This window comes from Eublepharis macularius, chromosome 9, assembly GCF_028583425.1.
Source record: "Eublepharis macularius isolate TG4126 chromosome 9, MPM_Emac_v1.0, whole genome shotgun sequence".
In the NCBI taxonomy this organism is placed as follows: domain Eukaryota; kingdom Metazoa; phylum Chordata; class Lepidosauria; order Squamata; family Eublepharidae; genus Eublepharis; species Eublepharis macularius.
In genome coordinates this window covers 37,541,639-37,569,369 of record NC_072798.1, presented here as the reverse complement: position 1 = coordinate 37,569,369, position 27,731 = coordinate 37,541,639, and the positions used below count along the sequence as shown (strand labels likewise).

Here is a 27,731-nt window from a genome sequence, read left to right as displayed (position 1 = left end):
TAAAGACTGGCTTTCTAGCCAAGCTAAGTAATGATTTCTACAATAACTATAAGTAACAAATGAGCATTACATAAAGAAGATAATACATGCAAGGGAAGGCAATGGGATCTGAAAATGGCAGCAAGAAATTCTTAGACCTCTAAGACTTTTGATCTGTTTTAGCATGTGTTTATCTCTCTATTCCTTCAAGAAACAGAGTTGCATGCATGACATTTCCCATGCTATCCATACAGCAGCCCTGTGAGGTTGTAGGGCAGGCTGAGTGTGTGTGACTGGCTCAAGACTGTCCAGTGAGTTTCATGACAGAAAAAGGAGTTGAACCTACATCTAACCAAACTGACATGTTAACCACTAAACCACACTGGCTTTCAAAAGAAATCCTCTCAAACTGCTCTCAGCCTTCCAGAAGATTCCTTAACAGAGATTTGGAGGGTATGTCATTGGAACCATGCAGAAAGTCAACCAAAAAATTACAGATTTCAAAACGGGACTGCAAAAATTTGACAGTAGTGACATGGTAAGTAAAGAGATCTTCATCACTTTATGCAAGAATCACCGAAGTTTTTATGATGCTGGCTTTCAACTCCAGATCATTTGGCAAAGCTTCCTACTTAGCCTTTTTGCTAACAGGATGAAAATAAGCTTGAATTCTTTTCTTTTTAGTGAAGGTCATATCCTACATCATTCTTTATTGAGTTGTCCATAGAACAAGAGGTAAAGACCTCGTGTGATGATCTTACTGATCACTGAACTAGTTTCAAATGTTACAAGCTGTTCAGATTGCAGCCAGTAGTGTTCACAGTGCAAGAAAGACAGAACAAGATGGCAAATGTTCAGGAGACTGATAGTTTGGCTATGTTTGTAATTGTTAAAAAAAAAAGGGGTAAGAGCAGGCTAAACAAATTACAGGTATGTAGGCCTGGTGAAGAGAAATTATTGAAACTTAAGAGAGCCAGTTTGGTGGTGTGGTTAAGAGTGCTGGGACTCTAATCTGGAGAACCAGGTTTGATTCCCCACTCCTCCACTTGAAGCCAGCTGGGCGACTGGGTCAGTCACAGCTTCTAGGAGCTCTCTCAGCCCCACCCACCTCACAGGGTGTTTTGTTGTGGGGGTAATAATAACATAATTTGTAAAATGCTCTGAGTGGGTGTTAAGTTGCCCTGAAGGGCGGTATATAAATCAAATATTATATGTTTCTTAAAGTCCCTCAGAAGCAATAAGCAAACAAAAAGTTTACAAGAACTGGAAGCAAAGGGCGTGATCCCATAAAATTTAAGCTCTTGTGTTTCGTTGATTTCTATGGGAAAGATTTTAGCATGTGTTAGTAGGACTGAAAAATCTGGGCTGACTTGTGTCTAATATAACTAAAGCTATTAGTGCCCAGATTTATTTAGAATTCTCAAATCTTACTTTTCCGAACTGGATAAGATGTCTAGGATAGTTCACAATCCACCACTGAAAAAATAAAAACAGAAAAATGCAGCAATAAATGCAGGGAAAAGGCCAAATTTTATATTGCATCAGCAATATAAAATTAATCATACAATTTAAAAAAATCTGTCAGGAACAATCAACAATTCCCAATCAGAACAACCTCTTGAATTCCCTATCTTCTGAAGACCCTCTTTCAAAAAATTATTTTCAACAGCCATTGCAAATTTAACAGAGAGGAGTTGTGCAAACTGCCCTTGAGAGTGTCTTCAGTAACTGTAGAGCTGTGACCTAGAAAGCCCTCTTTCTTGTGGCCACCCACTTGTCTCTGAAGAAAAAGGCTTCAGAGATGTCCTCAGTGTTTGGATAGGTCTATTGGGAAGAAAGCGATCCCTTAAAAAATTCTGGCCCTAAATAATTTAGTGCTGTAAAGGCTTCAATACCAGCAGTTTGAATTAGGACCCAGAATTAACTGGCAACTACTGAAAATGGAACAAAATAGCTGTATCCTTTGTGGACTTGCCCTTATTACCTACCTTCTGAAAACAAGAACAAAAGCCATGCAAATATTTTTATTTATTTACTTGGTTTAATTACATTGATTCATTTAATGACTTAATGACAATCTGGATGTCATTAAGGCATGAGAAACCATGACCAGATTCTTTCTAGGGTTGCTGACAGCCTAGAGAAAAGAGCCACTTAATGTGTGAAGCTTTTCATGGCATGGATGTGAGTAACATCCTATTAAGCCTCTGTTCAGGGGACAGGGCATTTTATTCTTCATGCTGGTGGCAACTCTGATTCTTCCTGTTTGGAAAGGGAAATAAGTAGCTGGAAAATCAACATAAATTGATAAAATATATCCCAGGCAACCACCGCTACCTGACCATCAAGGAGCAACAGTAGATCTAGGAGCACCCCTAAGTGGCACTTCTTGGTGTTCCTGGGATAGGCAACCCCATTCAACAAAGGTCCAACAATATTTCTGACCAAGAATGCCTCTGTTTTGTCTGGATGAAGTTTGCCCCCATCCATGCAATAAATGGCTTCAAATAGGTCTTCAGAGTTTCCAGATTTCCCAATATTAGCTAGAAAAGAGAGAGAACAAGGTATTGTGCATATTGATGACAAAGAGGACCAAATCTCTGGATAACTTCCCCCGCCAATTTAATGTATGTGTCAAACAGCAAAAGAACAAGATAGACACTTGCTGCACCCCTCAAGGTAATGGCAGAGCACAAGTCCCCCATCAACAACTTTTGAAAACTCCTCCAGGAAGAAATGGAGTCATGTAAGCCCAACCTGACTATACAATCCCGAAAGTCACCAGGATTAATGGTATCAAAAGACTCTGAGAGTAAAACCAACTGTAATATACCTACCCTATCTATCTCCTGGCACCGATCAACTTATGCTAGGTGGCTCAGGGCCAAACTAGATTATACGTTTGACACGAGTTGGGGTTCTGAGCTTAAATGGCTGGGTGGGGGGACCCAGTTTGCCCCACTGAGGGGTTGCACGTTTACTGAGTGCAGCCATTTCTGCTCAGGAAAATGGCAGGAGAGGGAAGACAGAAGCCTTTCTTCTTTGCATGCCTTGTTCCCAAGCCACATTGAGCCCCAGTGCACTTGGGAAGATTAGTTTCACAACAGCTCATATGACTGCAAATTGGATGTCAAACGTGACATTATTTGGTCCTAAGACTGTTCAACATGCTAGAAACCTTTTGATCATGGATCCAGGTGAGAAATATCCTCCAGGAAATGCTGGAGTTTCACTATTACCACATTCATACCTTCACCATATAATATAATGTGGAGGCTTCACTGCCACTGCAAATACTTCCGTGTGCTCAATGGCAATGTGACCAGAACAGGGGAATCATTCCCATGTGAAAGCAACCCAAGAATGCCTTTGAGGGTCCTTTTTACTTCATCCACCACAAGGAAAATAAATTACAGATGCCATAAAGCTCAAGGAATATAGTATCTACACTAATTATTTTTATCATTGAAGGTGATTGAGGATGCAAGTTCGAAAAGACAGTCAGGACCAAAGAGAGCCAGACAAATATCAAGGCAAAGTAGGGGGGCAGGTATGCATTAAATCACTACCTACCTTTATACCATGGTTCTAAAGTCTTCAGAAACAAATTATCACTAGCATGTATATATTTGTTAGTCTTATGTTACTGGACTCTTGCTATTTTCTACTGCTACAGACAGACTAGCATGGCTACCTATCTTGATATATTTGGTTATACAGCTTTTACCTAGAACACAGAGCTTGCTACTAGGTTAATGCCTACTTAGCTTTAGTAACGTTTTAGTTCGTCTTCATGTTTCTGTGCAGCCCCACATTGGGACTGTGCCTGCAAGGCCTGCTCCAGAGAGAGATTTGTAGCTCTAAAGCCCCTGAGGGGGTGAGTCCGCTAGTCTGCACATGCGCAGCATTTCCCACCCAATTGCGCTTTGACACTCATCTCTCAGTTCTCTTCTCGCCACCTGTGAGAGAGGTCGCCTGCTCCTTCGCTTCTTCAGTTCTTCGGTCTTGTTAGTTGTTAGTTGTTAGATAGTTTTTACTAGTTTTCATAGTTGTTGTTAATAGTTCTTAGTCATAGTTAGTATAGTTCTTCTAGTTACTGTTAATAGTTTAGAATTTTTGGTTTCCTTCATGTTTGAACATCGTTGGTGAGTCTCATCTCTGTTATCGACCGTGGCAATGTCCCAAAAAGCCTTGTTTAAGAAATGTGCCCAGTGTGAGACAAGAATGCCACACACGGATGAACACGACTAATGCCTGCTTTGTTTGGGCGAGGCCCACAATGTTCCCACTTGCAACATTGCCAACGTTTTACCCCTAAGGAGTGCAATAACCGTGCTTATTCTCTCAAAGCAGCCTTATAGAAGTTGGTCCTATCGGGATCCAGCAGCCAGCAGCAGAATCATCCGCTGAGCCAGTCCCATTCCTCGGTTCCGATGCCTCGGTTCTGAAATCAGGACTCCAGGACCGCCAAGATGCTCCATCGGTTCCGAAGCCCTCTCAGACCCCGAGGCCAAGTGGAACCAATGCGGAACCAAAGAGACAATCTGGCTCGTCGAAGAGATGTTCTCCAGATCTGATAAGATCAGAACGCGCTGCCTTGGAACCGGCCCCCAAGAAGGCAGAGTCAAAGACGAAGCACCTAAAAAGACCCTCTTCTACTCCATCGCACAGGGAGAGGCATCATTCAGCATCTTCAACTCCCTCCCTGGTGATCAAGAAGGAGATCCTGCGACCACCACCCACGCCCTCTCCGCTACATACCCCTGAACCTCACCAGGAAGGGGAGGATCGTATTGGGGATGAAGGAGAGGACAGGATTCTAACTGAGCTAGCTGACCCAAGCCCTTTGCAGCTGGTTCCAAGTTCTTTGACTGCGCTCCCTCCAACAGCTGTGGTAGTTTTGGCAGCACCAGCGCCTCCATCTGCTCAGCATTTCACACCAGTCTCCTGGACCCCCTCCTCGATGCCAAATGCTTCAAATATCTCCGTTTCAGCGTGGCCTTATGCACCTCCACCGGTTCCAAACTGGCACAAACTCTTAACGTGGCTTCAGTTGGCACTGCTCATGCATCCAGGCGCCTTGACCACTTCAGGCCCCAGGCCACCATCAGAGGCCCCATCTTCTTCAACCCACCATCTCTCACTGCGCCCTCAATCACTGTTGGATTACGAGGACGAGGTTGGATCGGTTTCATATTCGGACCAAGCATCAGAACTTGCTTCTGATCCTTCTCCAGGTGAGACTGTGGGGGAACCTCCATCTACTTCCCCTACTGAAGATTATAGGCTCTTCTTGGAGCAAATGCTTAGGATGACCAAGGCTCTAGAACTGGATGTCTCGTCATCAATCTCGAAGCCCAAGAGCAAGGTGCTCCAAGCTCTTCACTCTGAAACCTCCTCCTCGGTGGCCTTCCCAGCTGTAGAAGACAGGTACATCAGGCCAGTTTTTGTAGAATGGGGTTTCCCAGATATCGACCTATTCGCCACTTCAGAGAACACCAAGGCCAGGCGTTTCTGTTCTCAGGCAAGCACAGACCCCAACTCTATCAGGGATGCGTTCCAGATTCCTTGGGATAAGGGACTCTTTTACACCTTCCCTCTAATCCCTCTGTTGCTGCAGGTTCTCTGCAGGACACAATATTGTTAGAGCGAGTGTAAAACAACGCTGCGGAATTAAATGCCGAGCTGGTTAGAGAGGCAAAAGCTTTATTTGAGGAAGTTACATACTTGAGGGAAAGAGGGAGAGATAGATCCTAGCTATCTGACTACATCTTGCAGAGAGAGAGAAGAAGTGTGGCAGGAGAGAGAAGAAGCAGGATATTGCCCTGTTTAGCCCAATAGGAGACAAGACAAGGAAATGACCCCCAGGAAACAAGAGAGGTGCTACTCTCACTGTCCTAACTAAGTGATCCTTGCTGCCCCCTGCATGGTAGGCTCTTCTTACTTCTTGCTGCTGCAGTACACCAGACATTGTTATTTCTAACAAATATTACCACACACGTTTTAACCTCGTCGCACCCTTTTGGCCTCACAGAAACTGGTTCCCGCTCCTTTGGGCCAAGGGCCAAGGGTCATTGTCATCGATTTCCACCTGCCTTGGATCTGCTCTTACGGGGCAAAGTCCTGCATCAGAATACGGCCACCCTCAATCTGTCAGCTTGGCTACTAATACCCGGACACCCCCCTTTTCTAGGGAAGTAATGCAGATCCTTCTCAATGCTAGGAAGCCCTCCACTAGGGCATCCTATGAACTTAAATGGGACAAGTTCACTAAATGGGCATTAGAAAAAGGACATCTCTCTTTACATGCCCCATATCAATGGTCTTTGACTGCCTCCTTTGCTGGCTGCATAAGGGGCTTTCGGCAGCATCTCTTAAGGTTCAACTTGCTGCAATTTCTGCCTTCCACGAATATGTAGACGTTAGAACCCTTTTTTCTCACTGTGCATCCAAGCAATTTCTCAAAGGGGTCCTTTGCACATTCCCACCGAGGTCCCCTCCGGTCCCACAGTGGAGTTTGTCCTTAGTACTGGCTCAACTCATGCTACCCCCGTTTGAGCCTTTATCTCAGTGCCCGTTAGCCCTATTGTCTTGGAAGGTGGCATTTCTGGTGGCCATTACCTCCCTGAAAAGGGTAGGGGAATTGGGTGCATTGCGAATAGATCCTCCATTTCTACAGTTCTTTGCACAAAAGGTTGTTCTACACCCGAGCCTACAATTCCTCCCAAAGGTGGTTTCTAAATTCCACTTGGGTCAAAAATTGGTTCTCCCGGTTTTCTTTCCAAGCCCCTCTTCTGAATCAGAGAGGACACTACACTCTTTAGATGTCAAACCAGCTTTCTTGTATTAACTGCACAGGACAAGGACATTTAGAAGATCCAAATCATTGTTTGTTTGTTATGTTGGCCCACGCAAGGGCCTCCCAGCATCCAACCAATCCATTTCCAGATCGACAGTAGCAGCCATTAGGCGTTGTTACTTTACAGTGGATACTCCATGCCTGACATCGATAAAGGCTCATTCTACATGAGCACAGTCATCTTCAGCAGCCTTCCTTCGAGGCACGTCCCTCCATGACATCTGTCAAGCGGCTACATGGTCATCTGACAACACCTTCATCAGACACTACGCAGTCGACACGAGTTCCAGAGCAGATGCAGCTGTGGGGACAGCAGTACTTCAGTCATTATTTTCAAGAATCTCCTCACACCCACCCCCATTGGTGAGTAGCTTGTTATACTCCCAATGTGGGGCTGCACAGAAACATGAAGATGTTGCACTTACCTGTAACTGTTGTTTGTCGAGTGTTCTCTGTGCAGACACACATTCCCACCCTCCTTCCCCGCTGTGAGGACCCAAACAAAAAAAGAGGGGGAAGAAAAACAGAGGAATCCTGATGTAATTACAATTGGCTTCTGTCCTCAGGCGGTTTAGGAGAACTGAGGGACGAGGGGGTGGTCCACGTCAGAGGGCTATCCGGCGGGAAACGCCGCGTATGTGCAGACTAGCGGACTTACTCCCTCAGAGCTTTAGAGCTACAGATCTCTCTCCAGAGCAGGCCTGCGCAGGTGCAGTCCCAATGTGTGTCTGCATAGAGAACACTCGACAAACAAGAGTTATAGATAAGTGCAACACTGTTTTATTATGTATTGTGATTCCTGCTCATAGTGACTTCAGCGAGTCAGGATTTCAGCTTAGAGCAACATTTTTATTGAATGGGAATAGACAGATCAGGCCAAGGAACGGGCCCAACAGAAGCCAAATATATACACATAAGCCGTGCCCCGTTTATACAACAACCAATGAAAAACGCATAACCGGAATCCTTGATTTGCATTAACTATATCCATAATAACATATTTACAAGGCTGTGATTGGTCTTTATTAAAGAGGATTAGTTGGCTGCTGCCAACAATAAACCACCAATAAGAAGAGAGACATTATAAGGCTAGCATTTATTGAAACTAGCCCAGTACATAACATTAGTATCAGGTGTTTACAGACCATTAGTATGAGGTGTTTACAGATGTAAAGTTTGCCAGTATTTTCTTTAAATAACTACCTGTTTGCCCATACTCTGGAGCAGAATTCCATCTGAATGTGGACTAGATGCGAGGGAGGGGATAGCAATCTTGCTATATTATTGATGAAAGCTAAGTTTTTCAAATGCGTCATTATTGTATCTCAGAAATATTTCTGGATCCTAAGATAAAACAGCTTTATAAGAAGCATCTCATCAATGGTGCATCTGAGGATTCTTAGCCTGGGGGATATGCTAGGCCCTTGGGAATATACGATCTAAGGGCACAAATGCCTGGTTGATGCATGTTGGATTCACATGATGTATTGAGGAGCCCATGTACATTCATGGAGACACAAGTGAGGAAGGGAGAAATTCAAGCATGGTAAATAAATATATGAAATAAGTGTCTAGCCACCACTCTTTCCATCCTGGGTATAAATAACACCAACGTAAATCACTGACATGAAGCAAATATAAAGGCCAAACTAAACATTCACTGTTTGACAGTTGGGTCCATATTCCCCAGAGCTATTAAAATAGAAAGCAGAGTCCTTCTGGTCTCAGAACATTAGTGGGGGGGGGGTCTTGCCTCCCTCAGCTGTTTTCCATGCTGAACAGCTCGGGAAGAGTTATTTCTTCATTTCTGCTACTCCATGTGGAGCATTCTGTGCACATGTCATGAGGCAGGAGACCCTTTGAGGGCCTGTCCAATAAAAGCATCCCCTCCCAGGAGCCCTCTAGCCTTACAAGCACACCCCTTTCCCTTCTGCCCCCTCCAGCCCTGGAGCAGGCAATGGCCTGACTGCCGGTCACCACTCTGGTCTGGGAGTTCCACTAGGGAGGTCCCAGAGTACCCGCACCCATCCATTCACCCTTCCAAGTAGTGCATCTCTATTGGGAAGGGCATTGCCAGATGACCGTTTAACATAGAGACCTGAGAACCCAGGCAGAGTAAAACAAACTGTTTTATTTACGAGACGGACAATCACCAAACAAGTGGAGGGAAAACGTATGCAAGCAACAGTTTTAACAGGATACTTTTCAATAAGCAGGACCACCAAGAAAACAATGAAGCCTTCTAACATAGCTACCTGGCTGGTCCCTACAATACCTGTCCCTTCCTGTGTCCAACCCACCTGCCTTGGGTGAGGGATCTTCTCTTGCTGGTAGCTGCTTCTCCACCTCGCAGCTCCTGGAAGAAGAACATCTTCCCCCTTCAGGGGGACATTATATTACTTTCCTTATGAACTAGGCTTCCTCACTGATGAATGGCCTTACTTTACCCTCTAATTTCCTATCCTAAAGCTGGGAAGGATCTTGGGAAATGTATGCCTGCACTGGAGAATTGGCAGTCAGGCCTATTGGAAAATTACTCCAGGCCTCAGACTTTCTTGAGGCCTAGTCTAGGCTCTGCTTTATTTTTTAGTAGCCATTAAGGTTCTCAGGTGCCCACCAGGGCCAGGCAAACTCCCAGCAGTTTGCCACATTGCGCACCAATTGCTGGCAATTGGTGGGAGGTTGAAAGCTGCCCAATGATTGCCCGCCATCCAGGCAAGCACGTGGTGGTGCACTTCTAGCAGGGTGCAACGATGTCACTTCCTGAAGTGACATCATCACACCTCGCTTGGGAGTGCTCCCATGCTTCGTGGGGGACAAATTTGGCCCCAAAGGGGCTGATTCTAAAAGGATTGGCCCCACACAAAGCACGGTAGCATTCCTGCACAAAGCACGGTGATATCACTTCTAGAAGATCCTCATGTCATGAGTATCAGGTTCCACCTCTTTTGCCAGGAGGGTATGGGGACCTGGCAACCCTACTAGCCATTCACTGCAGTGGCAGTGTAGCTGCAGGGAACCCAGACCAGCTCTTTTAAAAAGTGAATGTTTAGTTTGACACTCAGTCAGCTGTGCCTAGTCAGGGAAGTCAGTGCCTATTACTTGACATCTGTTTGATCCAAATTGCAATTCAACCATAATAAAGTATGACTAATACCAAGTGATCTGGATAGCCCAAGGAAGCCTGATCTTGTCAGATCTCAGACACTAAACAGGATCAGCTTTGTTTAGTAATTTGATGGGAGACCTCCAAAGAAGACCAGAGTTGCTATGCACGTGAGTTGAGGGCCACACATAGAATCCTGCACTTGAGAGTCCCCAGGTACTTCGCAACATGTATTTCCACCCTGATTTAGCTAGTTCCCAGGTAGGACTGTCCATTGTATCAAAATAATTCAGCAGCTCAGTAGGATCATTCCTTTGCTTCCATTGCAGAGAAAGAGTGGAAGGCGATACAGGGTACACGTGTTTCTGCTGATATACGACTTCAGAGCAAAACAGCTCAGAAGAAGGTATGATATGTGTGAGGGAGCAGGAGCATCCATTCGATTCCTGTCCCTAGTATATTGTTTAGAAGCAGAGAGTTGGATCCAGGTGGGCAGGGATCTTCTCTTTTCCTGTAATGACACCATGCTGGATCGGATTGCTGTAACATTGTTTTATTTAATTTATACTCCTGCTTTTCTTTCTAGTGGGAATCCAAAGCAGCTTATAATGTTCTCCCCTCCTCCATTTTATTGTTACCTGTGAGTTAGGTTAGGCTGGGAGTGTGACTGACCCAAGGTCACCCAGTGGGCTTCCATAGAGATTTTAACCTGCATCACTCAGATCCTAGTCAGACCCTGTAACCACTACAACCATGCTGGCTGATCCTACTCCTATAACGACTAGCTTTGTCAAGCCACCTATTGCCTGCTTCCAGGCTGGATTTTACCAAACACTGTGTATGAAAACTCATCAGAAAGCCAAATGTTTTCAGAAAACTATAGGTGTTTTCATGCATAGCTGTAAGGTTGCCATCTTGTCACTCATAATTGGGGGGAAATCCCAGTGCAGACTGAGTGATCTGCTTAGCATCCTTGTAAGTAAGTACACAAGCCCAAAACAATTTTATTGAACTTTGATTTTCTGAAACAACCATTTATTTACAGACATAACTAGGCTGTTCTCCTCCATGCACTAAATTGGAAGTAATCTCCATTTAAATTGCTGGGACCTATTTCCCGTACATGTCCTTAGCTCTGGAGTGTTAATATCATGGAAGATTTTCCATGTGTGACCCTAATTCTCCAGACTGCATGTTCTTAATCTTTATAAAAGCCTAGGTCACTGTCTTGGGTCTTACATTCTACAAGCTTGATTCATGTCCTGTTGAAGAATGAAAAGAAGCAATAGCTAGTTACTTGTTGCTAGGCAACTTGTATTTTTGGACCTATTTCCATACCATGCTAACTACTTAAATGAATGCTTTAAAAATGTACATTTGTGTAAATCTTGTAGCCATCCTGCTGTCAGTGACAGAATAATGGGCTTTTACTGTACTGAGAAATATAAATCCCAGATTTTTAAAGGGAGGGAGGCACCTTCCATCCTGATACTGGTGGTAGCACCAAATTCAGACCCTGAATGAGGGGATATTCACTCAAATAGTTCTCAATGTGATTATCATGTACAGATTTCACACACAAATTCCAACTCCACCCACAAGTATTGTCAATTCATGATAAGACGGGACCACCCAGTTTGGCGTGGTGGTTAAAAGCAGCAGGACTCTAATCTGGAGAACAGAGTTTGATTTCCCCACTTATCTGCTTAAAGCCAGTTGAGTGAGCTTGGGTCAATCACAGCTCTTCGGAACTCTCTCAGCCATAACCACTGCACAGGGTAATTGTAGTGAGGATAATAATAACACACTTTGTAAACCACTCTGAGTGGGCATTAAGTTGTCCTGAAGGGCAGTATATAAATGGAACGTTGTTGTTGTTGTCACCCACTGTAGTTTTCAGTGCCCATAACAGAAGACTGAAATGTGCTGTCCTGTAATAGTTGTCATGTGTTCCTTCCCTCTGGAGTGAAATTATCAAAAGGTGTGAATGTTCAAGAGGGAAGGATTTATGGAGAACTGATTGGAGGGGCAACAATGTGTTAGTAAATGCCAGGCTTTTGAGAACCTTTGTAGGAGAAATGGGCAGGCTGAGAATCTCCAGAGTTACAGATGTTTCAGCACTCCATTTTTGAGGTAGAATTCAGAGATTATGTGGTACCCGTGTGAATTTGAAAATGAATTCAAAATTCAAATCCTGTCATGCTTAGAGAAAAAGTGATTTACAGTGCAATCCTAAACAGAGTTATGCCCTTTTAAGTCCATTTAATTCAGTGGGCTTAGAAGGGTGTAACTCTGTTTAAAACTTCACTATTAGGTCACTTACACATGGGTTGCTCCAGCTCAGGAAACAGGTTTTTGTATTTCGCCACAGCAACATTGTACTTCTGTGCATCTCCTGGGCTTTCTAGTTTCCTCTTGGGTTTTCCTGGGTTTGGTATAGCATTACAAAATTATAGCAGTCTGTTTTATCATGTTCTCTGTATTCCCAACTTTCATTTAAAAAGTTAAGCTTCTGCTATGCCTTTCCTGTTATATCTCTGCAAGGAAAGGCTCTAGTCTTACTTTACAAAAATAAAACTAGAAATTAAGAGAACCTGGTTGTTATAATGCTATAGTAATATTCAGTGGCCTATTTTTTAAAAATGAAAAAGCCACCACTGGCATAAGGGAAGATAGACTGCTGCCAGGGGATTGGGGCCCGGAAAATGGCAAGAGAAATCTGCCACATGGAAGCCTCATTTCTGCTGTGCAGTATCTGCAGCTGGGAAACCACACAAGTCTGTTCCCGTGTGAAAAACACTTTAGTCAGCAAACAGCAGCAAGAGTAGGGCTGCATCCATGTGAGAAAAGTTCTCATTGCCGTTGTGAAAGTAGCAGCAGTGGAGTATCCACACAGCAGTTTCTTCTGTACTTTCTTTGCTTCAACCACCTGTGGCTACCATCCCCCCCCCACCTCCGTGCCCGTGTCTTTTGTGGGGCTTTCGGACCCCAGCAGGGGTAGCAGTAAATTGGCTGTGACTTGATGGCACACACACACACACAATAGCAATTACTTTTTTTAAAAAAAGCCTATCAGAAGACTTCCTGTGGTGGAGAGGTGGGAAATAGCAGCCATGGTGGGGGGAGGTGAGGCAAGGAAAATGTTGAAAGGGACAGGAAGTAAAAAAAATGCACACCTTTCCTCCAGATTCACTTCAGTCTTTTTTTAAAAAATGTCTCAAATAAGATTTGAGAAAGATGGAAAGGGTAAAGCTGGAAGGTGCATGAATGGACAGTGAGGTTGTGTGAATGTTTCTAAAAAGCCCTGCTCCAATTTCTGAGTCAAGATGGAGCAAAGTACCTATGTAGCAGCAACTCAAGTGTCCTAGGTACTTAAGTTAGGAAGAAAGTCTAATTTGGGAAGCTGAATTCTGCCAACTTGCTTGAGCCCTCTAACACAAATTTGTGAAGCATTCCATATTTTTCAATAATAGAGCTGTACTATAAGAAAATGGTACAGAGAGATGCATTGGGACAGGGACAGGGACTGTAGACTATACTACTGCATACAGTCTGTTGTTGTCTGTTGTAGATTTCAGAATTCTTTGTTGAAGAACAAAGAAATTTAGTCTTAGTTTTTAGATCAGTAAGTGGCTGACCACATCTATTTGATTGGGCACCGAAGATGGGAACAGGATTCTTTCCCAGGCACGTTTCCTCAGTGAAGTCAAAGAAGTTTTGGCATATCAACAGGTTGCCAATTGAACTGGGGGAAGATCTGCTAAATTTCATGTGTTACTTTCTCCTTTGATCTCAAGGTGGCATCGGAAAAAGATAAACTTGTAGAATTGTATCAATATCCTGGGTACAATAAGCAGGAACTGACACCTCTGCCAAATGGATTGGAGCTAGAGGAAATTGTGGAGAAAGTGATTCGTGCCCAGAGAAGAACACCCGTGGGGAAGGTACTTAGCATATTTCAAAAAAATGCAAGAGTATGTGGCTTGTGTAGGTATATGCACACATTTTATGTGAATGGTTACGTAACTAGGCATGAGATATGAATGTGACTGTCAGGTCTCAGTCCTGGCTACTTATTCCGTTCAAACTGTGCCACTGTTAAACTGGGGTAGTCAACTAAGGTGATATAATTCTATTGACTTCATCACTTAAGTTGGTTTACTGTTGGTTCTGAGAAGACAGAGAGGCTGGGAAGTGCAGGCAACCAGTCATTTAAAAAAATGAAATCTAAACCATGATTTTACAGTTTAATTTCTTTACAGACAGCCTGGTCTCTGAAGATGTTGCGCAGGTTTCTCAATGCTCCCAGCACTCAAGCTGTTTTACTGGATAGTTTCTGGTGGCTTTTTCTACACCTGTATCATGTAAGGACATGGGCTGGATACTGGGGTATGGTAGATGATGATCTTCCGGATTTTTCACTCCTCGTGTTCTCTTCTCTTACTATCCAGTTTCTCCTCTGAGATGGCTCATTCCTGCTAACCAGTTCCACATCAGCTCTACAACGAACTGCAAATGAGCATTAGGAATGTTTGCCATTTTACGGAGTTAAATCCTGTCCCTGGGCAGAATTCTGATTTTGGACAACCTTCCTAAGCCCACTTTGAATTACACACACAATTTGGAGCTAAGGACACAGCAGAAAGTTTTATTTGGAATTGAGCTACTTGGTGGGGGGTTTGCCAGACCACTCAACAAATACCTTAAAATACCGGGAACGGACTGTGGAGTTCATAATTCATTGCATGGCCTGTTCCAGTTAGTTCGTTGAATGGGCATGCTTTGGTGTACTGGGACAAAAGGTGAACACAGAAAAACACCATATACGCAAAAAATAATGCTAAACTATAAAATGTATTGGAATTAATTCTATATGCAACGAAGGATAAATACGATTATTCAAGGGAAAATGCAGATATGAAGAAGTCACAGCAAAGTCACCCTAAATGCAACATTCACATTGCAAGTTTTACTGTTCTGTGTGTAAGCGGTGGCCTCAGACTTACCTGGGGCCTGTTTGGTGCCGGCGCTGCGGGGAGGGAAGCGTGGCGGCCGCCATGTCGCTGGGCTCGCCCGGTTGTCCTGGGGCGAGGCCAGCCAATAGATTCAAACCCTGGCCGCCCAATCACGGGCGCCTGGGGTGTGGCCGAGGGGAATCGCGCCCGCGGTTCTCCCTCTGGTCCGGCCGCACAGCATAAAAGCCTGCGGCCGGCCCCGCCCCGCTCAGTCGTTGGCGGAGTTCCTGCACCCACCCACCACTCCCTGTTCTTATAATTTTCATTCGTTGCAACTTTGTAGGCGGTGGGCATCGGGTCAGATCTCGTTTGGGGGGGCCAGGGCCTGCGCGCCCAGGCCCCTCCCTTAGGGGATTCCCATAAGGAATCTTGGGGGTGAGTTCGGAGGAGCATGCCCAGCTCGGGGGCAGCTAGGAAAACTCACTCCCAGGTGGCTGGGGAGGCCACTCAGGGGTGTACACCCAGGTGACTCCCCAATAAGGCCACTCCTTGGGTCCCCCCCTCAGCATGGCTGAGGGGGGTGGGTTCTTCGGCTGGCAGGCGGGCCAGCTGATTCGATCTGGGATCTGACCCTCATGCCGCGCCAATGCTCCTTTGTTATGTTAATAAAGTTGTGGCCTGTTTTACCCCAACATCATGGTCTGTCAGTGTTTTTGGACCAATCTTTCTCTATCTCAGGGTCGGCGGGGGGGGGGGGGGCGGCAGCGCAGCATTCCCTCCCCACTCTCAGCGTAGGCAGCAACAAAAAATATCACGTCTTCCAATGGACCCAGCGTCTCTTTCCAGTATGCAATGTGAATGTTGCATTTGGGATGACTGCTGTGACTTCTGAGTAATTTGACTGGCAGAAACTGACATGTAAATGTTCCTTTTGTATGACTTTGCTGAATATTGAAGCTTATGACTTCTGAAGAAGGCTACTGGAAATGAGTTTTACCGGAATGCTCCTTAAGTTGTTAAGTCATTCATTGACAGTAAGTTAAACTGGATGGTCATCCTTACTTATAGTGCTTAGTGACAGTTGGCATTGCCTAACATTGTGCCAGTAGAGTCATTCACTGTTAGTATTTTAATTGGACCATTGTGGGGGTTTTGTATATATATATATATATATATATATATATATATATATATATATATATATATATATATATTCCGTCTATTTTTATGTAGTGATTGTAACATATTGTAATTGCTCTATTTGGTTGATGATCATGATTATGTGAATAATATACTGCTCTGTATGGTTGAGATTGATGATAATTATTAGACATTTTATTTCTTCATATCTGCATTTTTCTTGAATAATAATATTCATCCTTCTTTGCATATAGAGTTCATTCCAATATGTTTTATAGTTTAGCAGTATCTTTCTGTAGACTGTGTTTTTCCGTGTTTACCTTCTGTACACCGTGAGCCCTGGGATTTGGACATTGGAACTGGGACAAAAGGCACACAATAGGCTTTTTTGCACAGGTGATTTTTGCTGTTTTTGGCCGTATACCTCTTCGGGTTTCTTCCGATTTCTGGATGCTTAACTCCCCCTTCATATTTCAATGCGATGTTTCAAGGGTTCTCTTCAGAATTAGAGGACCCTTGAATTGCTGCATTGAAGGAAGAGTTAAGTGTCGAGAATTTGGAAGAAAACCTGAAGAGGTATGGGGCCAAAAGCAGCAAATATTGCCTGTGCAAAAAAGGTCAATGTCTCTCAATACAGTTATTGTCCTGCCTTTGTCCATTATGAAGAGGCTATTTTTTCTTGTCTTTTTAAGCACCTGATACTAGGCATACCCACCCATTCATTACATTGCTAATACATTAATTATATTTAGAGGGCAGGGGTTCTTTCTGGCCTTGAACAACCTTATCTATTTCTGAAAAATCAGCAATAAGTAGGCCAGGAACAATGGAGCACAATCCAAAGCTGCTGTTATTATTACATTTTAATCCTAGTCTTCGACAAGAGTGGCGCTGTAACCTCTGATCAATCCTGTGAGATAGACTAGGTCCATAGTCACCCAGTAAGCTTCATAGACAAACTGGGATTATCTGGGATTTCCTTTTCCGTTACCAATACTCTAACCACTACATGATGGTTTGTGTTAGCTAGAGTACTACAGTATTGGACACAGACTTGATCTTTGCAGGATAGAGAGACAGGATGCTGAAGCTTATTGGACTGAGAAGTCTTGAGTTCAAATCTCCGTCTGCCATGATGCTCATTAGGAGACCTTGGGCCTCTTACTCTGTCTCAGCCAAACGTACTCACAGCATTATTGTAAGGATAAAATGGGGTCAGAATTATATATATCAACCTGAACTTTTTAGAGGACTAATAGGATAAAAATAGAATAAATAAAATGAGTCAGACATTGGATGGATGAATTTCTGTTGTTGAATTTTTAAGCTTCACATGTAGAAATGATCTCACTCTAAGCTAAATATAAAGAGGTAGGTTTGATTAGTGAATGAAGGAAACATTTAAACTAAAGATGACTAGAGGTTATAGTTGGGTAAACTGTCCACGAACAAATGTAGACTGAAAATGAAAAGAAAAGTGAAGTCTATAGGAAAGTAAAACAGGGGCCATCATCTGTTCATTGATTTTGGGTGGAGAGGGGTGCGGAATTACAGACGACTTGTTTCTAATAAATTTGAAATGGCTGCACATGGTTAGACCAGATAGTTCCCAGTAAGACAGAATGCACAGGAATGCATTTTATGTCATGCTGTCCAATCCTATACATATTTACTCATAAGTAGATACCATTGAGTTTAATCAGGCTTATTCTTAATTAAGTGTGCATGGCATTGCAGCCCTAACTGATGGAGTTATCATCCAAAGGTCAAGAAGAACCTTTCTCATAAATCTAATTGTCTGGTGACCTGGGTAGCTGTTTTACTTTCCTTAAGTCATCTGGAAACTCATGGTCTCAGGGAGGGAGAAAGGAAGGGAAAGTGGTATGCATTGGAGGTCTAGGCTAGTCCAGGAGAGTACCAAGTAAGAATAATGTACCCACACTTCCTTCTCGTAGTGTCTGCATTCAGGTAAACCATCAATGTATCTGTCTTCCTACAGCCAGATCTAGAGATTCAGGGATATTTGTTTGACCGTATTGCAGAAAATTATTCCTGCATCCTCCTGGGCTGTCACAAGGTTTCCAATCAGGAAAACATTCTTAAAGTGAGTGTGCAAAGTTTTGTTTTTTAAGGAAGTATAGATTCCAAACAGGAAAGTAGTAATGAATAACGTAAAAAGACATTGCTTTAAGCCTGAAACTATGCTTTAGAACTCCCAAATATAGGAAGCATTTAAGTAAATTTCAATTAAATTATAGGATCATAGCAATAATTAACCTGATTTTTTTCAGTTTGTACCACTGAATATTTTCTTAAAATATATGCTATAGACATAACTGTGAAGAAAATGACAGTGGTCCCTACCCTTGTGCCCCAATTCCTAACCACTCTTGGTGTTTTCTTTTCATTAGAGCCTAAGAGCCACAGTAGACATTACATTTAACTGATGACGCAGTGGCAATTTACAGTCAGATAGCAGCTGCAAGTTACCCTTGGGAACTCACTCACACAGTGCTGCAAGGGACAGAGTTGGATCAGTACTATGGCACAGGGGGAGGAGGGGCTTTAGCCTTCCCCTTGCACAGTATTCCCAATCCAGAATGATGTTGGGGGGCATTACTAGCCCCTCTGGGGGCCTGTATGTGCACTAAAAATTGTATTCATACAGTCTCCTGGTGGGGCAACTCATGCCCATCTGGCTATATAAAGTCAGTAAAACACCGAGGGCGGGGGCTGAAGCCTCTCCTTCCCACCCCCATGCCACATTTCTGATCCAAATCTGGCCCTTATGATGCTGCCGAAGTGAGTTTCCACAGGGAACTTGCAGCTGACATCTGACTGCAAGTCTTTGTGGTGGCCGTGAGTTAAATGTAATGACTAGTTTGGTGCTAAGAAGAACTCTGCTGGATTGGTGCAAAGATCTATTTTGTCCAGGATTTTGTTTCCAACAGAAATTGGCCCTATGCTTTTGGCAAGCTTGTAAACAGGACATGGTAGCAGCAGGCTTCTCTGTTGGTTGTCTCCAGCATCTGTTTTTCTGATTCTGGACTCTTAGTTCCATTTAGCTATCGTAATCATTGCTGTATGGGCCTGTCCTCTGAGAATTTGTCTGAAGCTATTTAACTCTCAAACTGCATTTCCAGTAGCTTCTCCTGTGCCAGCTGTGGCACACCATGTAGTCATTCAGAGCATGTACAAGAGTCAGCCTTCTCTTTCCTTCCTCTTTATATGAAGGTATTTTAAGGAAAGCTGTTAGCAAGCCCACTCAAGTCCTTTCCTCCCTTCCTTGGCCCAGGAGCCCATAACATAACAGAGGAAGCCTGAAGTAATGATGTTCTGCCCTTGTTCTAACCTTTATTTTCATGTTTCTTGTGAAACAAAGTCATTTTTGTCACCTTTCCCTGCCCCCGATGATCAGTATTCTTTCAGACATGCTGGCTTTGCAAACATTGGATGAACAGAAATTGATGGGTTTTAAAAAAAAATTAAAGCATGAACCCAAGTGTCAAAATTTTTTAAGGCTGTAGAAGGGAAAAGAGCAGATTTATGATTGCTATAAATCTGTCCTTCAATATTCTGTGCAGCAGAACAGAGAGAGATAGAAAGGCAGTACTTCATGTTTACCACAGTGACTAGTCACAGCACTGCATAGCTGTTGTCACAATCTCAGCAAACATGCATATTAATTTGGCTAATCAATCAGTCAATCAATCAATCAAAATAATAAAATAAAATGCAAAGCATGTTTGTGTGACTGATCAAGTTAAAAGTTTTGCTTTTTAGAAAGGCTAGAATTGAGGCATAGGGGTCCTCCTGATATCCAAGGAAGAGGCCATGTGATCAAAGAGGAGGAACATCTGTGGTTGACAGAAAGGACTGTTAGAATTTTAAAATAGAAGAGGCAGGTTTCTAGCTGATCAGCTGTGCAAGGCTATGGTTTTTGCTACTTCTGGTGCACAGGATAATGGATCTGGAAAACAAGAAGAAGACAGCCTAGCTCGTGTTTTCTTTCCCCATACCAATAAGGACTTGACAGACAGCTTGGCAGGACATTGGGGGTTCCGAACAAGGACTAAAGGTCAGCTACTGTAAAAAAGAAAGCAGGCTGGAACTGTAAAGAAAGATTGGGACTGTATAATAAAATGCAGAGGGGGGTGACTTTACCGGGGGGGAGAAGAGGTAAAAATGAACTTCTAAGCAGTTATGTTATTAGATTGATATATACAGAATAATAAATAGAATATTGATAGAATATAACTAATCATAAGGGTTAATTATAAGGAATGACTAACTAATAATATTTTCTTTCTGATTTTGTACAATGTACCAAACTGAATATGTTTATATGAAGGTATATATGAGTCAAATTGATTGATATCATATATAGATCTATGATTGAAGGGAATAGAAATATCAATGTAAACAAATATAACTAAAACAGAAAGAAGAAGATAGAATTAATAATATATAGAGTATAAGTTAAGTTGGTTGATTTATATGATTGTATGGCTTATATAGTTTACATAGTTTACGTTATACAGAAATATTTGAAAATGGAATTATGGGATAAATTGTTTATCCATTATGGGTACAGAGCATTAAAAATAGTTAAAGAAGTATTGCTTAGAATAAAAGGAGAATATACATTTGATTAGATAGAGGAATATATAAAGAGTAAGGGAAAAGGGACAAAGGGTTGGAAAACTGTTGGAAGTCAACAAAAAAGGGGGGAAAGGGAGGGGGTTAGAAATTGGGAAATGGGAAAATTGACTGTGATGTGTAAATATATGATCCTAACCCAATAAAAATTTTTCAAAAAAAAAAAAAGAAAGAAAGATTGGGACTGTAGAGGTGTGAAAAAGTCGCCACTTCAACAGAGACCAACAGAGCAGCACTAGAACTCTGGCCTCATCCTCTAGCCACAGATCAACCTGGCCAGTTGATCTAGTGTGCCTGCGTAAGATATGAATGGGAAACTCTAGTAATAGGATGCTGAAGACGTAATATCACCATAGTGATTTAAAATAAACTTTTCCTTAGTTTAGTGAAGTGCTGTGGTATCTGGATCTCTTCTGCAGTGAGCCAATCTGTCAAGGTCAGTGGCCTTATCATCCGCTGGTCTTGGGACTTTAGTAAAAATTCATTGGCAAGAATTAATTAGCATTTCCAAATAGTTCCCCAACACCACTTCATACTGCAGTGGCTCCTAGGCTTTATTCAGTTTGGAAGTTTGGAAGTCTATTCAAAAAGAGGGTGAGCAAGGATACACATCAGATATACCACTTAACCTGCTGTGTGACTGTCATACATGCCACATCTGTGAAGCTGCACATTGCCGAGGAAGCTAGGAATTGGTGGGCAGGTTCTTTTTCAAGAAAACTTGTCCATCGTTGTTAACCTTCTCACTCATAAGCCCACCTACCCGCCCCCCCCCCAATAAGCCTTCATTTGCCAGGAATAGAGTTTGAAAAGAACTGGATTAGAGTTTTGATTTTTGAATGCTCTCTAGGTGCAAGATGAAGGAGAGCACACAGCTAGAGTTACACTCTATTTGTTTTTTCCCCCTCTCTTTTCTTGAGCTATAGTTTTTCCCATCGTTGCTGAGTCAAACTGTGTACACTTGCTTTTGCTCCTGTTTCACAAGGTCATGGTTCAACACACGGGAATTCAAGGCCCAGCTCTGTGATGTCTTCTCTGAGTGGCTGGGAGGTGAGAAGCCCTTCTTTCTGCTCCAGAAGTAGATTCTTGGAGCATGGATTGGTTTGTGATTCATGTTTCATACAATAAAACAGGGGGAGGGGGAAGTTTGGGGGGGCTGCCAGTTCATCAAAATATCACCACCATTTGCTTTACTGTCTTATGTTTGTTCCCCTCTTTCTGTGAGCCATGTTGAAGCCAAAAAAAAAGTATGGCTTCTTGACCTTTTCAGAGAGGCTTTCATTGTAGGATTAGATCCAAGTACAACTTGTGTGTTGCTTTAAAGCTGTATTCCTTGAGCAGTATTTGTCTGTGCCACACTGCAGACTGATTTTGGAATCTGAGGGGGCTTTCAAAAACAGTTCGAAACATGGCATAGAGTTCCAAAGGAAAAAAGAGCGGAAAAAACACACACTGGGTCTGACTGAAACTTACAACATGCCTAAATGTCATATTTTTCTTCAAACTTTGCTTTCAGGAGTTTATGGCACATTTTTCTCTCCTCTTCCCTTTTATCCTCACAATTTTGTGTAATAGGTCAGAATAAGACGAGCTAAAGCCTAAAGGTAGGCTTCATAGCTGAGTGAATCCAGGCGTCCTCACTTTCTCTACTGTACTGACTCTCTGGAGTTCAGTTGTACCCTTGGATGCTGTTCCATGTCCAGCTTACCTTTAGTTGGCTAGTTTGCTCATCTTTCATTTTGCTATTTGCTGGTGTTCACAAATCCTACATTTTAAGGAAACCAAGGACATTAGTTCTTGTCACCTTGAAGAACCAACAGTGGGATTTTCAAATTTCCCCCAGTTTCTTCTTTCCAAATGACAGAATCACACCTCATTTTTCTCTCCACCAAAGTAAAATGTTTTTTATCCCCTTCTGTGTTAACTCCACGCCAGTGGTCATCACCAGACAGACACAGCTCTTCCAACCTACCTGTGAGCATATGAGTAGAAAATGTCATGTCCGGTTAGGCCCTATTTTTTTCACCAATTCCCTGTTACCTCCCTTTTAAAATTCTTTTTCTGACCTTAAAACAAAATGACCCATAGCCCTATCCAATAAATTAAGAATTATATTGATGATAATCAGGCACCTTTCTCATGGCTTTTGCTTCTCAGTTGTTTTCTCCCAACAGGTACACTTCATGCGCCTGGGGAATACAATCGATGGGATTATTCCCAACTGGAACCAGAGCGATCCAGGAGAGAAGACATATTGTCAGGAAAGAGCAAATTAGGAACTGGTAAGAGTCCTAGGCCATTTCCACACTACTCACCTTCAATCGGAACGCTGCAGAACATTGCGAACAAAACATGGAAGATAGCGTTTTCTCACATGAGTTTTGTGCGACTTCATGCAAAACTTACGCGAGAAAACGCTATCTTCCGGGTTTTGTTCGCAACGTTCCAATTGAAGGTGAGTAGTGTGGAAATGGCCCTGACCAACTTGACTCCTGCCTCAGCAGTGCTGGGCAAAGCAGGCATCTTCTATTTAAAATGACACACTCACACTCTGTTTCTTTGAGGCATAATTACCAGGGCGAAAAGAAAAGAAAATCTCCAAATGATGCAGTAGCTCATATGGTTCCATTCTTTCTTCCTGGATAAGGAGAATGAACAGTTGTCCACAACTGATGTTTACCTTTCTGTCTCAAAACTGTTTAAAGTTGGCTCAATATGGGAGCCTCTCAAATCATTGCTTCCAGTGCTATTAAAAGGAGTGTTTTGATGTAGTTGGCTAGTCAGCAGTGTAGCCCAGTATTTCACAGGAAGAATCTTCCTCATATTATAGGGGTCATAAAGAATCCCAGTTAAGGGGGAGCGTGGCGCAGAAGCCGATGGCGATGGGCATGTTTTAAAGAGCTCCGTCTCTCCTCTTGCCAATTTCCCACCGGTAAGCACTTTGCTTCCCTTTTCATTTCATAAATACACTATGGGAAAACTTGATAACGAAAAGAAAACAGCCCCCAAAGCAGCTAAAAAGCTACAGGAGTTTTTCTCCACTACAGAGACTCTGGGGCGGAAGGAGAAAAAGTAGGGGCAAAACAAAATGGCCAATGGACTTTCTGCTGCTGCATTTGTACCTGACCCAGCATTGTCTCCTCAACTTAAAGAGCTTGAATGCAGCATTCTCAGCCAAATTGCAATAATGCTTCAACCTATTACCACTCAGCTTTCAGAAGTAAGGGCAAAATTAAATGAAACAAACAAAAAAACAAATGCAGCCCTAGACATGAGTAAATCTGCACTTAATGGCATTGAAGATCTCCAAGCAAAAAATGCAAACCTACAAGAGGGAATTTTGCAATTAGAAATAACAATTCGTCAAAGTAATTTAAAATTCAGAGGGATAGATGAAGATTTAACAAAAAATGAAGACCTTTCAATATTTCTAGCATCATGGCTTGCCAAAGCATTGAGCCTTGAAGAAGGCATAGCTCCATTAATCCTTAAGGCATACTGTATCGGGGCAAGAAACAAACGGAACACACCAAGAGACATCCTTGTGGAATTTGTGGACTTAAGGTCCTGTAAAAGAATTGTTGCAGAGGCGAGAATTAAAGGCTCAATTCTTCTTAAAGGCACCCTGATCCAGGTTTTCAAAGACTTACCAAACGAGATCTTGAATAAGTGAAAGGAATTTAGATCAAAAATAGAAGCACTTCAGCAAGCACAAATCCAATATAGATGGAGCAACTATGTAAAACTCCTAGTGATTCATCAAGGAAAGCATTTCATCACCACGGATTCTGAATCAGGACATATTCTATTACAGAACATCAACCTAGAAACTCCAATGGATCTGGACAAACTTTCTCAGAACAGAAAAATGCTGCAAGAACTGTCTCCATGCAAAGGGAGCAAAATTCCTGTCTGTTTTTCCTAAACTCATTCTAATGATCAATTTATCTTCTAAAGGAAGTGCTGTAAAACTTTCATGTCCTAATTAATCAATCAGGGGTTTTGGTATGGGGAGAGAGAGTGACCTCCATGGTTTGCCCACTGTTTTAGTTGTTACCAGGTTTGGCTTGTGACCATTAACTGTAAGGGTAATTACCACCGCAGTTATAATGAATGTTAAGAAGTACCTAACATTTTTTCTTTTCTTTTTTTATTAGTACAACATTGAACAAATAAGAGAGATAAGTGGGAACTAGGTTATATTTAGGAATCAGTTATTTTGTACTTAATTAACACATTAGGGGAGAGAATAATTAACAATAAGGAAAAAATAGAAGTTAATAAAGAGTAATTGGGTGGGTTGAAAGTGACTAAGGGGGAGGTACGGGTGGGGGAGGAGGGGGGAAAGTGGGAAAGTGTTATAAGTAGATTAAACTGTTATATAATAATTAATCTGGAAATTAATCATTAGAGGTTATTGTTGTTATTCTTGAACTGTTAGATGGTTTACATTTCACTGTTCATTACTTTATGTGGAAAAAGCAAGCATATAATTAGGTAAACATACAATATATTGTAAGATTTCAACTCCAAAAAAAATAGTTAATGGTTAGTAGTTAGTTATTGTAGTCTATTGTCGTTATTTTTACTGTTATATGAATAATCTATAGCTGTTCATTATTCCATAAGTGAAAAACCAAATTTATAAACGAGCAAAAAAAAGTAAAACATTTGATATTTTTATTATTGTATTTTATTGTCGTTATAAGTACAATGCAATCAAAACTCACTTTCATTTCATACAATGTAAGAGGTCTTAACACTGTTGTCAAAAGAAGACATATTTTAGTCTAGCGCACAATTAAGCTGACATAGCAATCTTGCAAGAAACACATCTACATGCAAAACATGATCCTGTGCTTAAAGCAAAATGGATTCAAAATCAATACCATGCAAAAGGTTCATCTAAATCGAGGGGAATTTCAATTCTAATTTCCAAATCAGTCAGATATCATCACAAAGCAATTTGCAGAGATCCCAGTGGTAGATATTTATTCATTAAAGGTACAATAGAAAATCAACAAATTACAATAGCATCTATTTACGCCCCCAACTCCAACCAAATAAAATGCATAGAAGAAATATTGAATAAACTTCAGTCATTCCAGGAGGGTGAAGTGATAATTGGGTGTGATCTCAACTATATCATAAACCACAATTTGGACAAAACACATCACAGGCACAATTATACTTCAGTAGAATCACAAAACACAGAAATGGCAATGGTATTGAAAAAATACTGTTTAATAGATATACGGCAAATTATGCATGGCAATGAGAGAGACTATACATATTATTCGGCAAGACACAGCACACATACCAGGATAGATTACATTTTGGTTACAGGAGAAATAAAAAATAGCATTATTAGTTCAAAAATTGGAAGCATCACGTGGTCTGATCACGCATGGATAATATGCACAGTTTCACTGAACTTGAACATCAGACCTGAAAGACAATGGACGTTAAACAAAGCATTACTATACAATGAGAATATTTCTAAACAAATAGGACAAGCAATAGAAAATTATCTAAGAGACAATAGCTCACCCGACATAACACCACATATAAAATGGGATGCTTTCAAAGCAGTCATGAGAGGCCAAATTATTTCACTTGCGGCCTATGGGGAAAAAAAAGTTATATAAGCAAACTATACTAGACAATATCAAAGAATTAGAACGACTATATAAAGAAAAGGGCAGTAAAAAAATTTACCGAAAACTAATAAACAAACGTAAGTTACTAGATACAATTGAAATGAATCAAATTCAAAAAAATGTACTTTTCCTAAAACAAAAACATGCCTTTATCTCACCCAAACAATTAAAACTATTAGCTTGGCATGTAAAAGAAAAAAGAGCTTCCAGAGCAATAAATGCAATTAAAGATCCTAAAGGCAAGATTTGTAATGACCCACAAGACATTACAAAAAATTTTGGTGACTATTATGAAAACTTACATACTTCTAAAAAACCTTCCATAGAGCAAATTCAAATTTTTTTAAGTAGGAACAACTTAATAAAAAGACTGAAAGAAGAGCATAGTCAATTATTAAATAGCCCCATCACAGCTAAAGAAATCGAGGAAGCTATCTATAAGTTAAAAAATAATAAAACAGCAGGCCCAAACGGATTTCTGTCAGAATTTTATTAAAAATTTGCACCATCATTCACACATCTGTTAACTGAAGTATGCAATAATTTATTAGACACTGGTCAGCAACCCTCAACGTGGAGTGAAGCCACTATTATAGTAATCCCTAAAGCAAACAAAAATCCTCTTACCTCATCCTCATATCGTCCTATCTCACTTTTAAACCAAGATTACAAGTTATTCACCTCAATTATTACACAACAATTAAATTCTTTTATCGGCCAATATATACACCAGGATCAATCTGGCTTCATACCGGGTAGAGACATTGCAGATAATATTCATAAAATGCTTAACATCTTGGCTATCTGCAAACAAAAGAACATACAGTCATTATTACTTTCATTAGATGTTGAAAAAGCTTTCGACTCAATTGAAACAAATTACCTGTACTCTATTATGAAATTTATGAACTTCGGGGGCAAAATCTTCCAGGCACTATCTACAGTTTACTCACACGCAAAAGCTACAGTGAAGATTAATAAACTGTCCTCAAAAGAAGGTTAACAAGAGGCACCAGACAAGGATGTCCTCTCTCTCCCCTGTTATTTGCCTTATTGCAGAAATAACCCCTTGCAGAAATAATCCGCAACTATGACTTGATTTATGGTATAAAATCAGATTTTCAAACACATAAAATTAGCCTATTTGCGGATGACATGCTGTTATATGTTACCAATCCTGAAGAAACATTGTCTGAACTACAAAAAATTCTCGAAAACTTTGCTCAAATATCTGGTTTAAAAATCAACACTTCAAAATCAGTAATACTGCCTGAAAATGTACCGAAATCAATTATAAGCAGTATATAATCAAAGTATAAATTTTTATGGGCTGAAAAATACTTACCTTATCTTGGTGTCAATATTCCATAGAA

General features: G+C 41.6%; 1 protein-coding gene across 4 annotated transcripts in view; it reads left to right on the top strand.

Moving 5' to 3' along the window:
* The window catches only part of FAM227A (family with sequence similarity 227 member A), a 41,726-nt gene that overhangs the window by 4,308 nt on the left and 9,687 nt on the right, over positions 1–27,731 (top strand). For 2 of the 4 annotated variants that reach the window (XM_054988390.1, XM_054988391.1), the window contains exons 3-10: positions 432–517; positions 3,451–3,529; positions 10,274–10,350; positions 13,742–13,888; positions 14,207–14,308; positions 18,039–18,143; positions 21,625–21,748; positions 22,873–22,980. In XM_054988390.1, coding sequence (XP_054844365.1) covers positions 432–517; positions 3,451–3,529; positions 10,274–10,350; positions 13,742–13,888; positions 14,207–14,308; positions 18,039–18,143; positions 21,625–21,748; positions 22,873–22,980 — 828 coding nt within the window. The remainder of the gene's footprint in view (positions 1–431; positions 518–3,450; positions 3,530–10,273; positions 10,351–13,741; positions 13,889–14,206; positions 14,309–18,038; positions 18,144–21,624; positions 21,749–22,872; positions 22,981–27,731) is intronic. The other 2 variants (XM_054988392.1, XM_054988393.1) reach the window with 2 other exon arrangements.